This window comes from Jaculus jaculus, chromosome 6 (assembly GCF_020740685.1).
Source record: "Jaculus jaculus isolate mJacJac1 chromosome 6, mJacJac1.mat.Y.cur, whole genome shotgun sequence".
Lineage (NCBI taxonomy): Eukaryota > Metazoa > Chordata > Mammalia > Rodentia > Dipodidae > Jaculus > Jaculus jaculus.
In genome coordinates, this window is record NC_059107.1 from 5199299 (window position 1) to 5213967 (window position 14669).

General features: G+C 58.8%; 1 protein-coding gene across 1 annotated transcript in view; it reads left to right on the plus strand.

The window, feature by feature from the left end:
* The first annotated feature begins 3098 nt into the window (after window positions 1–3098).
* The window catches only part of Tcf7 (transcription factor 7), a 29490-nt gene continuing 17919 nt past the window's right edge, over window positions 3099–14669 (plus strand). Inside the window, 3 exon segments of the mRNA XM_045153348.1 lie at window positions 3099–3338; window positions 3431–3497; window positions 3972–4096. Of these exon segments, the coding sequence (XP_045009283.1) occupies window positions 3099–3338; window positions 3431–3497; window positions 3972–4096 (432 nt within the window).

A 14669-nucleotide genomic window follows, 5' to 3' on the forward strand; every position in this document is an offset into this window, starting at 1 on the left:
ACAGAATGGGGGAAGTGAATGGGCATACCAGGGCCTTTTGGCACTGCAAACAAACTCCAGACACACATGCCACCTGTGTGCTTATCTTCACTTGAATACTGGGGAATTGAACCCAGGTCGGCAGGCTTTCCAAACAAGCACCTTAACTGCTGAGCCATCTCCATCCCTCCTGTTTTGTTTTGTTTTTTTCCTTAAAATGCTTTATTTATTTGAGAGAGAGAGTGGACACACCAGGACCTCAAGCCACCACAAACAAACTCCAGATGCAGGTGCCACCATCTGCATTTGGCTTACGTGGGTCCTTAGGCTTTGCAGGTAAGTGCCTTGACCACGAAGTCATCTCTCCAGCCCCCTCTATTCTTTTGTAGCTACCCAAGTCCTCCAGGACTCCCCAGGGCAGAGGAAATCCACCTCCAGGAAGCCATCCGGATCACTTCCGGCCATGTGCTCCCATCGTGCCTGAGCTCCTGCCTGGCCTCTGCCTGGGACACAGTCGCTGCCCCTCTGCGCGCTGTCTGACTGCTTTCAGTGTGGCTGTGGAGCCCAGGAGTCAGCCTGCTGCCCCTGTCCTCCCTCCTCCCCTCTCTCCTCTCATCCCCGGGCAGAGCGAGGCAGCAGAGCCATGACCTCATAGGGCAGTCCCCATAGGGGACATCAATCCCTTTATAAAATGTCCAAAGAGACTTGAGGGTCGGGGAGCAAATGGACCAATTTTTAAAAAAAAGCCTGACCAGGTGTGGTGGCACACTCCTTTAATCCCAACACTCAGGCGACAGAGGTAGGAGGATCGCAGAGAGTTCGAGGCCACCCTGAGACTACAGAGTGAATTCCAGGTCAGCCTGAGCTAGAGTGAGACCCTACCTTGAAAAACCAAAATAAATAAATAATTCTGAAAAAAAAATAATTCTGTATTTTCTTTTGCCAAATAAGGGCATTTTATGTTGTTGTTTTGTTGGGTTACAGTTTTTGAGGCAGGGTCTCGCTCTAGCCCAGGTTCGATTCTGGTACCCACATAAACCAGATGAACAAGGTGAAACATGTGTCCGGAGTTCATTTGCAGTAGCTGGAGGTCCTGGCCTGTTCATTCTTTCTCTTATCTGTCACTTTCTCTCCTTTTTCAAATAAATTTTTTTAGGGTTTTTTTTTTTTTTTTTTTCGAGGTAGGGTCTCACTGTAGCTCAGGCTGACCTGGAATTCACTATGGAGTCTCAGGGTGGCCTCAAACTCAAGGCGATCCTCCTACCTCTGCCTCCCGAGTGCTGGGATTACAGGCGTGCGCCACCAAACCTGGCAAATAACTAATTTTTATATAATTTCTTTTTCAAGAAATCACACCTGCCTTGCTCTAGATGGGGAAAACTCCAAACTGCAATGGCTCATGTGTCTCCTTCAGTTATCCACAAACACCAGAGGACCACCAGGACCTTGGCTCAGAAGGATCTGAATTATTTCCCAAAAGTAGCGCGTCACATCCCAGAGCTGTGGTGGGGGAGGCCCGTCCACGTGCCTTTCCTTCCCCGTGGCCTTTAGCCGCAGCTTGTGTCCTCGTCGTCAATCTAGACAAGACAGGAGCAGCAAGCTGGTACCTGAGACCCAGACAGGAGGGTCTGGCCCTCATCCCTACTGCCAAACTGAGCACTAGTTAGTGTCCAGGTCCCATGGCCCTGGGAACCGAGGAAAAAAAGGCATCCTGGCCCGGAGGTGGGGGGGGGGGCAAGGAGCCCCGCTGGGCGGGCACAGATAGGATCTGAACTCGGAGAGGCATGGCCCTGGCGCTTTGATCCTCAGCCAGCCAGGCTGCGCCTGGACCGGGAGGGGCGGCGCGGCTGTCTTCCGGCCGGCTTTGCATCGCTGCCAAGGGTCCTGTGGGGCCCTGCGCTAAAGAGGCGGCCAGCACCCTCCTCCCCCAAGCACCCTGTCCTAATTGCTCTCGGATGAGCTGGAAGGTTCTATACTGAATGCAACACTGCAACGTTTTCGTGTGCGTGTGTGTGATCCTTGCAATTTATTGCATCGCTATCCAAAGAGCCAGTGTCTTGCAGACGCAGAGGCTGGGCCGAGGCCAAACCTATCCTGGAGGTCAGCATGATACGGGCCCCTGGTGCCAAAGAGATGCCACGGAAGACGCGGCCTGAGTCAGAGCCAGGGTTAATGGGCTCCAGAATGCCACCGCTCAGACTGAGCTGCGCGGACCAGGGACCTTGGGTTGGGACACAGACTTCCGTGACCCACGTGGCTGCCCAAAGTCTGGGATTCCAGGCAGTGGGTTCGAGGGCGGGTAACGTCGCTGGCAAAGTCGGGGTGGGGAGGGGCGTAGACGGCCGGGGCCTTTCCTCGTGGCCCCGGGCTTGCGCTCGGAGCTGCCACGCGGCCGGGGGACTCGTCACCGACGGGTGATGCGAGCTGAGCTACCCACGCGTGCCGCGGGCGCTTAATGGATGTCCCACGTGGGGCGTGGCTGGGAGGACCCCGGTTGGCACAGGGATGGAGAGAGAACAGGACCGAGAGAAGGGGCTTTGAGGAACCCTGGCCCTGCCGGTTCCTGGGAGCCCCAGTCCGCTCTCCAGAAGCCCCAAGCCCCAGGAAGCTTCCAGGCGAAGCACAGGGCGCCCCGGTCCTGGCTCGGGTCCAAGTCCCCTGCAGGTCCCTCGGGCCTCGGGGACCCTGTTCTCCGCAGCTGGCGGGGAAACGCGGGTCGGCCGGGAAGCACCCGGTAACCAAGACAGCGGGGTTTCCTTCGCCTCTCGGAGGCTTTCCGAGGCCCGGCGAGGCTGGGGGTTCGCTCGAGGAGAGCGAGCCCTTTAAGACCGTGCCCAGTGGGCGCGTCCGGGTCTCTCCCGGGAGAAGGGGCGTGGCCCGCCGCTCGGCCCCGCCCGCCCCGGGGTGCCCGCCCCGCCCCCCGGCCCGGGGCCGGCGGCGCCTTTGATGTCCCGACCCGCCAGCTCGGGAGAGGCTGTGCCCGGCGCCCGCGCCCTCGCCCGCCCGCCGCCGCCGCCGCCGCCCGCCGCCCGCGCTCCGGGCTCGGAGGTGCCCACCCCGGGGCTCGCCGGCTCCGCGCCCCGCGCTCCCGGCGCCCCCTCCGGCGGGCGGAGCGCACCATGCCGCAGCAGGACTCCGGCGACGGCGGCGGCGGCGACGACCTGGGCGCGCCCGACGAGCTGCTGGCCTTCCAGGACGAGGGCGAGGAGCAGGACGACAAGAGCCGCGACAGCGCCGCGGGCCCCGAGCGGGACCTGGCCGAGCTCAAGTCGTCGCTCGTGAACGAGTCGGAGGGCGCGGCCGGCGGCGCGGGGGGCGCGGGGCCCGGCGCCCGGCTCCACGGCCCCGGCGAGGGCGAGGTGAGCGCGGCCCCGCGGGGCGCGGGGGGCGTCCCCATCCCTGGGAGCCTCGTCCCCGGGGACCCTCACGGCCCCTCTGCCTCTCCCTGCAGGCTATGGGCCGCGAGCACACTTCGCAGAGACTTTTTCCGGACAAACTTCCCGAGTCCCTGGAAGACGGTGAGTGGTGCCCGGTCCCCGGTGGGAAAGAGAGCCCAGCGGCCGCCCCTGGCGACCGCAGCTCGAAGCTCCAGCAGGCGGCAGAACCAGGGGTGGGGGGCGTGGGGGGCGGGCTTCCCGGGCGCCTCCGAGCTCGAGTCACTTCCGGTGCCCTGACCTTTATAGGAGTAAACAGACCCCCGCCATCCCTGCCTCCCCTTCTGCGCAGGTGACCGATTAATCCCCTGCCCGGCGGAGCAAGCTTTGGCTAAGGTTCCCTGGCAGGAGGGGCCACCTAGGAGCCCTGGATGCTGGGTTCTTGAGCCCCCCCCCCAAACTTGGCACTTGCAGACCCAACAACCTGTTCCCTATCAAGTCACAGACGTGAAGGGGACCCCTCAGCAGTTCTTTATTTTTTCCTCCCGAGCAGACCAGCCTCCAGCCCTAGCAGGCAGCTGCATGGGCTGGTGTCTGACCCAGCTGTGGTTTTTCCAGGCCTGAAGGCCCCGGCGTGTACCAGCGGCATGTACAAAGAGACGGTCTACTCTGCCTTCAATCTGCTCATGCAGTACCCGCCTGCTTCGGGAGCGGGGCAGCACCCCCAGCCGCAGCCGCCACTGGTAAGTGACCCCAGCTGCCAGGGGCTGGCCACCGCCTTGACGGTGCACCGAGGCTTGGGTGAGAAATGTCTTCTCAGCCTTTAATCCCAACGCCCGCATGGGGAAGCAAAGGCAGGAGGATCGCCATGAGTTTGAGGCCAGCCTGGGCTAGAGCGAGACCCTACCTGGAAAAAAACAAAGAGAGTCTTCTGCCTGGAAGGATGTAGTACAGCAAAAAGCTACGGTTCTTGTTTTCCTCTGCGCACCAGTGGGGTCTGCTGAAGGAGGGAGGGGCTCCTGGGCTCACCCCCTGCCCTCTGGCTGTTGGCCTCTGGCTCCCCAGCCTGCTTACAAAGCAGGTGCAGGCCCTGTCCTGGTGTTAGGTGATGCTAATGTGGGGTCTTCTGGAAACTTCTGAACTAAGACCATGCTCCTCAGGCGCGTGATGTGATGTGGTTAGTGTTGATGACTCTGCCGTTAGCTTTTTCGCCAGAAGCAAGGGAGTCCAGACTTGGAGAGCTGAGCCGCTTGGATTTCCTAGCTGTCCTGGTCATACGGTTACCACTTGATGGTGTCCTTCCTGACATACGTCCCACCCTTGCTGAACCTGCGTCGCATGAGTTCAGAGCAGGAGAGCTCTCACACACTTCAGGGGGGTTTGAGAGATGTGCAGCGAGCCAGGGATGTTGTAAGGGGCCGACCCAGTGATTAGTAAGACACACTTTGAGACGAGCCGGTGACCACCGTGAGCAAGACCTTTTTGCCTGTTGGTGCAGGTAAAGTGTGAGGAGACCTTTTGGCATGCTTTGTCACAACATAGAGCCGCACTTCAGAAAAATAACTGTGAAGATTCCAGACTGTCCTGAGTGGGGGTGAGGGTGCAGGAAAAGCATGCCGGTTTTGTGGGGTGGTATTGGGTGCAGGGCGCACACCCAGAGGAGGTGAGGTTGGTGGTGAGGCTGTTTCAGGGTAGGAGTGAGGAAGGTAGTTCTGAGAACTGTTTCCTGCAGCCCGTTCCCCAGAAGCGTGCGTGGGGTGCAGGAACTCCGTGGATAGGCCTGGCCTTGTAGCCCTGTGAACCTGCTTTCCCACCTGTGTCTGTCTACCTGGCTTTCTGCTCTGGGGCGGCCTGGTGTGTGAGGCTTGTCCCTTCCTGGGAGTCTGGGAGAGGGCATGGCTTACATTGCCACCTGATCCCACAGACCTGCACGCTCAACAGAAATGTGTTCTTGATCCCCTGTAAGGTGTAAATCCCTGGATTTGGGGCCATTTGACATAAGCAACCACTTTGAAACCACCAGCAGACATGGCATGGACCAGAGATAGGCTCGCTTTGGTACCCTTCCCGGTGGGGGAAGGCTCCCAGGGCTGCTCAGCAGTGCACAGGGAAGACGCGGTTTGAAGGCCTCTTACAGCCTGGCCAGAGGCAGGAGAAGCCCAAAGCTGGGAGGGTCTCATTCAGCCCAAGGATGGAGGGGATGGAAGTCAGGTGAAAAAGGAGGAGGATGGAGCCGGGCGTGGTGGCGCATGCCTTTAATCCCTGCACTCAGGAGAATTGCTGTGAGTTCAAGGCCACCCTGAGACTCCATAGTGAATTCCAGGCCTGGGCTAGAGTGAGACCCTAACTTGGGGGAAGAAAAAGAAAAACAGTAGGGGAGTGGGAGATTCCTCAGTCAGGACCAACACTCCTCACCTGGCCCAGGCCATGTACATGTCAGACGTTCACGCGTGGCAAAGGCATGGCTGTGTGTGCCACCTGGCCTTGCCTCCTTCCTCCTCCAGCCCTTGTTCCCACTCCTGGCTTCTGGGAACGCAGAGGTGGAGGACGGGATCCTGCTCTGACCTCAGCTCTTCGGTGGGGCTGGCGACAAGGACAGAAACAGGGACCTGTGTTGGAGGGGTGCTGGGCAAGTGTGGCTGTGGGGAGCAAACCTGGGAGCGACAACACGCAGCAAGTAACAGCAGCTCACGTCACACGAGGAGTTGAGTTTTGCAAAGCAGGGTCGGCTGGCCTCATGTTTGAGCGCATTTGTCACCGACTCAAGGCTCGTGTGAGTGGCGGGGAAAGCTTCTTGTAGCAGGTCAGGAGTCCTTTGCAAGACCCTCGAGGGAAAACAGCCCAGGGAGGATCCTTAGGGAAGGTGGTGACTGGATGTGCAGGATTGTAAGTCTGGTTCCATGCGAAAAAGCCAAGGGCATTGCGGCTCTGTGGTCCCTTGTGTTGGCTCCAGTCGGAGGAGTCTGTGGCCTGCAAGGAAGCAGCGTCTCTGCCATTCACATGAGGTGCCCGGAACAGACAGATCCTTAGAGACAGAAGCAGCGTGGGGGTTGCCAGGGCCGAGGGAAGAAGCGGATGGAAAGTGACTGCTGGTGGTCATGGGCTTCTCCTGCGGGTGATGACTGTGCTCTGGAATTAGGCGGTGGCGGTGGCGGCACCAAAGCCACTGAACCATGTGCTTGAAAGTGGTGTATTATGGTATGTGAATTACATCTCAACGTTTTTTCTTTTCTTTTTCATTTTATTTATTTATTTATTTATTTATTTATTTATTTATTGAGAGCGACAGACACAGGGAGAAAGACAGATAGAGGGAGAGAGAGAATGGGCGCGCCAGGGCTTCCAGCCTCTGCAAACGAACTCCAGACGCATGCGCCCCCTTGTGCATCTGGCTCACGTGGGACCTGGGGAACCGAGCCTTGAACCGGGGTCCTTAGGCTTCACAGGCAAGCGCTTAACCGCTAAGCCATCTCTCCAGCCCTTTCTTTTCTTTTTAATATTTATTTATTTGAGAGAAAAAGAGAGAAAATAAATGGGCCACACCAGGGCCTCAGCCACTGCAAATGAACTCCGGACGTCTGTGCCATCGTGTGTATCTGGCTACGTGGGTTCCAGGGAGTTGAACATGGGTCCTTAGACTTCTCTGGCAAGCGCCTTAACCACTAAGCCTTCTCCCCAGCTCTCGACTGTTTCTTTCTTAAAAATAAAAGGCTGAGGCTTTTAGTCATGGTAGGGGTCACATGTTCCTGTCCTCGCTCCCCACAGCCATCCTGGCACCTGGGCATGGCCCCGGCCAGGCAGCTGCTCCAGCGTGGGTGGTAAAGGGAGCCGCAGAGCAGACTCGTGCTTGGGCCCCCTCTGTGTCCAGGAGAGGGTCTGTGAACGAGCCCAGGTGCAGGAGTTAGGGACGGGTCTGGGCTTCTAGGAGCAGAGGAAGGAAGTTGCAGCCTCGTGGCCCTGTGTTAGGGAGCTATTCTAGGAGAGGGCACGGGAGTACCCAGTCCTTCACTCCCAGAGAAGGGGCTTGCTGGGAGCATCAGTGGGGACCAGGCACCAGTCTAGGGTGGGGTGAAGCCACTTAGGAGGGCGTGGCATCAGGCTGGGCCCATGTTTTGGGCCCCCACATGACCCGTAGCAGGGACTAGCCCTGGGAGTGTCTGGCTTGAGGGCGTCCTGGGTGGAGCTGGCCTCAGCCTGGGCTGTGTGTGGGGTCCAGTGAGCAGCACCCTGACCTCCACATTGTCATTTGAGAAAGTCATAGGAAGCCTGGCAGGAACCTGACTGTCCCTGAGCACCCCCCCCCAAACCACTGCTATATCTTAACCCAGAAGGCGATAACTGCCTCCCACAGGGTCCCTCTGCTCCCCTTAACCTACACTGCAGGCTCTGGAACAGCCAGCGGGGTCCTTGGGACCCGAGTTAGAGGGTAGACCTTGCAGTGCCTTCTGCGCTCCTGGGGAGTGTCCACCCCCAGCCCAGCACCGGGCTCCTGCCACCCTCCCCGCCCCCAGCAGCCTCCTCGGTGCGGGGTGGGGAGGGGGCGCTTACACCCGGCAAGTCTTCCCACCTCAGGCCTTTGCTGCAGCTCCCTCAGCTTGTTTTCTTCCCCAGCTCTTCAAGAGGATGCTGCCTTTTCTTTCTCATTCAGGGGTTACTACATTTTATTTTTTTAATGATACATTTATTTATTATTTGAGGTAAGGTCTTACTGTAACCCAGGCTGTCTTGGAACTCAATCTGTACTCAGGCTGGCCTCGAACTCACAGTGATCCTCCTACCTCTGCCTCCCAAGTGCTGGGATTAAAGGTGTGCACCACAACACCTGGATGATTTGATTTATTTTAATTTTATCTGAATGTGTGCATGTGTATGGGTGTATAGCTGTACCACAGTCTCTTGCTGTTGCAAACAAGCACTAGACACTTGCGCCACTTTTTGGAGTCAGCTTACATGTGTGGCTTGGTAATTGAACCTGGGCCAGCAGGCTTTGCAAGCAAACGCTTAACCACTGAGCCATCTTCTCAGCCCCAGGACTCACTTTGGATGTCATGTCAGGGAGCCTTTGTTGGGCAGGTGACCATGGTGATGCCAGTGTGGCCTAAGCCAGGGGTACGGGTCGGCGTGGGCCTTGCTATCCTGGGGCCCGGGGGGTGGCTCACCAGTCTCCATGGGGATTCCGATCTACAGGGCTGTGTTCCACTTCGGGCCAGAGAGATGTGGGTGTCCGAGCCCTGGGGTGGAGTTTGCTGCCTGACCTGCCCCAGAGGTTTTCAGGGGGGAGTGCTAGCCCCGTGATCCTCCGGGTTTATTCCGTGGAGTCCCACTTAGAGGACGTGAGGAACGTGGGCCTCTTGGTGAGAAGATGTGGGAGAAACCTCCCCCTGGCCATTGGTACACCTTTTCCCCTCATCACTGCACCCCGGCCCCTGGCTTGCAGAGCCCTGGGGAGGTGTGGCCCCCAGGCTGTGCCTGGGCACCCCATTGTGGGGCCATCTGCAGGGTGCGCCTTCCTTACTGCTGGGATGGATGTTCCCACTCAGAAAATGAGAGAGAGGGAGAGGGCGCGCCAGAGCCTCCAGCCGCTGCAGGTGAACTCTGGACACACGCGCCACCTTGTTTATCTGGCTTACGTGGGTTCTGGTGAGTCGAACCTGGGTCCTTAGGCTTGATGGCTACGCCGTCTCTCCTGCCCGGCTCAGGTTGTTTTTCTGTGGCCCGGCGCGACTGGGCTGGAGTGACAGTTTGTCTTGTTCCCCTGTGCTCGGCGGGGATGGCACTTCAAGGTATCGGGAGCCGTGCTTTTTGTAGTCTTGTGCATCGTGAAGGGTTGGTGCAGCATTTGGCCTCTCCGCCCGCAAGCTGGGACTGCCTTGACTGCGGCTCCTGTCCTGTCGCTGCTAGTTAGGGTCAGGGACGCACCTTAAGGGGGCCTGTCCTGCAGACCCTGGTTAGACCTGGGCTTCTGGTCCCTGTCACAGGGGCAGGAACCCCTCTGCAAGACAGGCTGCCCCCCACCCACGCTCCCAGGTTGACGAAGAGCCCGGATGTGCTGCTAGGACCGCAAGGGCCCATGTCTTCCCCCAGCTCCAGCCGGCCTCCAGCCCGTCACCGCGTTGCTCAGCCCGGCTCTGCCTGTCCCCGCAGTGGCCCTGAGCCTTGGGCGTGGGTGCGGTCGAAGGAAGGAGGGTTGAGGGTGGCCTCTTCTCTGGGTCTCCAGAGACCACAGCCTCCCCCTGCCCCTTCGAGGAGAGAGGCTGAGCTGAAGTGTAAACAGCCCAGGAGTGCCTGTTTCAAATCGCACAACTGCGAAGGCAGCTTGGGTCTGGGCGGCCTTGGAGCTGGCTGGCGGGGGCAGTCCCTCTGAGCCTCCTGGGGCTACTGTGGTCCCAAAGCCGTAGAGGCACACCCCCTTACACTTTGTGACTGGTGCTTCCTGCCACTGTGTACAAACAAGGGGTTGGAGGAAACAGGTGTTTTATTAGGTCACAGGAGCACCCCACCCCCAACAGCGCAGGGATCCTGAACATACACTCCTGCAGAGGGGAATAGCAAGGTCACGTGGCAAGAGACTTGTCGAAGGCCCCCTGCCTACCCTTGGCTCTGCTGCTCCTGGCTGGATGGCCTTGGAAAAGTCACCCGTCCCCTCTAGGCCTTAGTTTCCTCATCAGAAGGGAGGATAAACGTCCTGCCCTCTTTGGGGAAGGAGACATCCTGTGTGAAGTCACTATCTAGGTAGACGCTATATCCTGTGATCAGGACATGACAGCTTGTGGCCTTCTACAGCTCAGTTTGGCCCGGGGTCCCCCAAGCAGCCAGCTCCCCTTGAGTGCTGTCCACTAAACTGGCCCTTGAGCTGAGCTCAGCCACAGCAGCGCCTGATAGACCCTCGAGTCACACTCGGCTCTGTTTTCCAGCTTTTTCCTGCCCCAAGCTCAGCCCTGGCAAAGCACTGAGCCGCGCACCAAGCCCCCACCCCCCAGTTCCAAGGTTGTGCTCAGCTGGATAGAGCCCAGGAGAGGGGCCATGAGGGCCATGAGGGCACTGCTGTGGCTTCCAGAGAGGATCTTGTCCCCGGATGGACACAGCTGAACAGAGAAAGGCCTAGAGGAGCCCATCCCGTCACTGACAAACCCAAGCCAGGGTCTGTGAGGGGCATGAGCTGAGTCGGGGGGTAGACTGTAACTACGGGCCTGGGATGTGACCATGGTGCCCAGGCAGCCCTGGTTCCAGAGCCTGGGAGTGGCGGTGGACACATGAGGGACGTTGGCAGCGTACGAGGGCAGGGCGGCACCCACCACGGATGGTCTGAGTTGTGTGTGGAGGGCTACGGCCCGGCAGAGCTGGCAGCTGGGGCAGGGTGCATACTACTGGGGCGGGGGGGGGGGGTGATTGGAAAAATTTGAACAGACCAAGGGAGGGTTAAACTCTGGGCAGGGAAGACCTGAGGGTGCCGGCCGACCAAAGCCACAGTGCCCCCTCTGCCGCTGTCCAGTGGTTTCAGCCCAGAGACTTGGACGCCGCGTGGCCTAGGGTGAAGTTACTTGCCCTGTCCCTCTGCCCACTGGTGATTCGGCTAGAGCACAGAGAGGACTTCCGATCAGCAGTTCCTCTTAACGGGGTCCGAGGCTTCAGGAGCCCGAGGTGGTCTCTAGAACCCAGAGCATTCTCAGCTGCTGTAGATTAATGTCGCCCTCCCCTCAAGGAAACTGCCTCCCTCCTTGCGGAAGGTGTGGCTGGGAAGGTGGCTCACTTGGTAGAGTTGCTTGCCTAGCAGGCAGGAAGCCCAGGGTTTGATCCCCAACACCTCATAGACCAGGCATGGCGGCATCTGCCTGTAATCGCAGCCCTTTGGAAGTATATGCAGGAGAATCAGAAGTTCAGGTTCATTCTCAGCTGCATAGAGTTCAAGTCCAGCCTGAGTGAGACCCTGGCTCCTCCCCCACTCGTCGTCCCCCCCCCCAACAAAAAGTTCTGCGGTTCGCTTAGACGACCTTAGCACAGAAGCGTCTGCAGTCTGGTAGGGTAAAGTCGCTTGTTTCTGGGTTTTAAGTAGCAGGACTGGATTAAGCTTCTCATGCTAGACAAGCCTCCACCACCTAGCCATGTCCTTGGCTTCCTCCTGTTTTGTTTTGTTTTGTTTTTATTGTTTTTGGTCTTCTAAGATGGGTAAGGTCTCACTCTGCAGCCCTAGCTGGCCTCGGACTAGCTGAGTAGACCAGCCTCTCCCTCCAGGTGCTGGGGTTATAGATATAATTGCCTGTCTAGTAGTTTTTGTTTGTTTGTTTTTATTTATTTGAGAGCAACACAGAGAGAGAAGGAGGCAGAGAGAGAGGGGGCGGGGAGAATGGGCGCACCAGGGCCTCCGGCCACTGCAAACGAACTCCAGACACATGCGCCCCCTTGTGCATCTGGCGTACATGGGTCCTGGGGAATCGAGACTTGAACTGGGGTCCTTAAGCTTCACAGGCCAGCACTTAACCACTAAGCCATATCTCCAGCCCCTGTCTAGTAGTTTTTAAGACAAGGTATCATCACCAAGATGCTCGAGCTGCCTCTGAAGTCCCTCTGTAGCACAGGCACGCCTTGAACTTGAGCTCTACCTGCCTGGCTCTCCCAAGCAGCCGGGTCCGTCCTTGCTAGTTAGTGTGCACACCCATCTGCTGTGACCAGTCCAGCTGGAACTTGAGCCTGTCCTGGCTCAGGCCCCAGGAGGTGGAGGGTGTCCGTCTCTGGCTGGATGGGGGCCCTGTCCCTGCAGAGCTGGGAGGAGGAGTGTCAGCTTGGGCGTCTCCTGCAGGGAGGCAGCTCCTGCCCTGCCGCACCCCCGCAGACGGCCTGCCTGGACTGTGCTCAGACTGCTTTAGAGCCCAGAGCCAGCCTGGTCGGTGACACCGCTTCACTGAGGTCCTGACTCCCCAGCCAGAACTCCCTGGAGATCAGAGGACTGAGACACACTGCCACATAAGCTTCCTCCGCACCCCTCGCGCCCCCATTAAAACCCTCTGTGAGAGCAGGGGAGCCGTCTGGGCCCCACACTGTCTGCTTCCCAATGGCATGTGTCTGGCAGGGGCTCCAAGCCTGGGTGGGCAGCTCTGGGGTCTTGGGAACAGTGGCTATGAGCTTGGGATTAGCATGGTTAAGCTTGCCCCTCCCCAGCGGGTCCTGGAGGCCAGTGGCAGCAGCCCCTTGCCCCACGCATGCGCCCCCAAAGCAGCTTTCCTGTGTGGTCGGGAGGCTCGTGGCGTCACGCTCACTGTCCCGCGCAGTGGTGGGAACTCCTGGCCCAGCAGGGCTTCAGAGAGGCTTCTGGCCAGTGGGGCCTCAGGTGGGATTTGCTGGGCACTGCAGGGCCGGCTCCAGGGCCAGCCTCTGCCAGGCAGCATGGGTCACGAGGAGGGAGAGACAGGTGATGGGAGTCTAGACTGGGGGACGCTGACTAACGCTGACCCGACTCTGGTGGCACAGACCCAGCCTCCCGGGCCACCATCTGAAACGCATTACTGATGCTTTGTAAACTCCACATCATTCAGCCACATGAAAGCTTAAGACCTAAAAATAGCTGCTCCCAGAGGACGCCCCACATCGGTGGGGCTTGGCTGACCTCTGCACGCACACCCACCGCCACGCCGCCACCTCCTTTAGAGGTGCCAGGGAGCCTCGAGTGGCAGGGCCGCACCACCCACCCAGTGCTCAGCTACTGCCTGAGGCCCCTTGATCTGAGCACAGATCTGACCTGCTGAGCCAAGGCTTCAAGGCCTGGAGGCCTTACCTGGGGCAGAATGTCTGGAACAGCCAGGTGAGGGTGTGGCCATGAGCCCGGGACCCTCCCTCGGTTTGTCCTAGCCTGGAATGCCTGTGGGAGGCCCGAGGGAAGCCAGTGGCACTCAGACTCCCTTGGTCAGGGAGCACAGGAGGGGACCTGATCGGCCTAACATTGACTGGGCTGTTGTCCGGTGAGGGACAGGTCACTGACTGAGTCCTGGTGAGAGAGGGCCTGACCTGCCTGGGTCCGTGGAGTAGAGTTGAGAGCCAGGCGGCAGGAGGGCCCTTCGACTGCCAGCGCTGACTCCACGCCCTGCTTCTGTGGGCTCCTCTCCCTATGGTCTCTGTGACCAACTGCAAACCACTCTTTTCCCTAAAAATAAACATGCCTATGGGATTGGGGGAAGCTTTGTAGCTATCAAAGGAAATAATAGGGTGTTTAAGAAAATTACATTGCGTTTTAAATAACCAGCATGAAAGTCATTAAGTTTGAAGTTTCGCTCAGATCAGATGGCTCTGTGGCCGCCTGGTGGCCAGGCGGGCAGAGGGTGGGTGGGCCTCTGATGCTCAGAGGCGGCCTGTGGGGAGCGGCGAGGTCTCTGCCAGGCACAGCCGGGGTCCAGGCAGAGCTTGCCACTCTGGGTGTGCCGGCTGCGGCAGCCTCCCCAGAGTGGGCTGGCAGGCTTTGAAGCAGTGTGCGGCCCTAGGGGCTGCCCAGCTGTGGTGGGCAGTCCTAGCTAAGGGTGCGGCATGGGCACGGATGAGGCAGGGAGAGCCAAGGCACAGAGAGCCGCCAGGCTGAGTGGGCCCGTCAGGGCCGGCCGTGTGGACTGGGGGGGCTGCGGAGGATCTGAGAGGCCCGCTCTACATCAGCCCCTTCTCCCCCTGGGCTCGCAGTTTCCCACTCGGCACACAGTGCGTGTTCTGTGAGTTGTTGAAAGCGCTTCAGCTACAGTAACACGCATCTAGAACTTTCTTGGTGCCAGAAGTCAAGTAGGTGCAGCCTGGGCATGCGGCTGCATTGGTAGACTGCTTGCCTTGCCCACAGGAAGCCCTAGGTTAGAGGCCCTGCACCACACAGCCCAGGAGTGCTGATGTACTTACTCCTGTAATTCCGGAACTCGGGAGGTGAAGGCAGGGGCTCAGGACTTCGGAGTCATCCTTGCTATATGGCTAGTTAGAAGCCGGTCTGAGTTACAAGATCCTGTCTAAAAAATAAAAAGTAAAAAAAAAAAAAAAAAATACTATTGCCACCATTCTGCAGGTAGGAAACAGGTTAAGAACCTGGGAGGGGCAGGTTTGGATTTGGGTCTCGTGCGCCTCTGTCCGTGCTCCTTGCTTCTCTCTCCTGTTCTAGAATATGTGAAGACGAGAGCAGCGCACACTGTGGAACCTACACCCTGCTCGGCTCTCTTCTGGCCCCTTCCAGGTGTGGCATGGCTCCAGGCCTGCCTAGGGCTTCCCTTCTCTCCTTGGACACCTGGCATGGCCAGGGTGCCCCGGTCATGTGAGGAGGGCTGCATTCCTTGGTTGGAAAACAGGAGTACAGGGCCT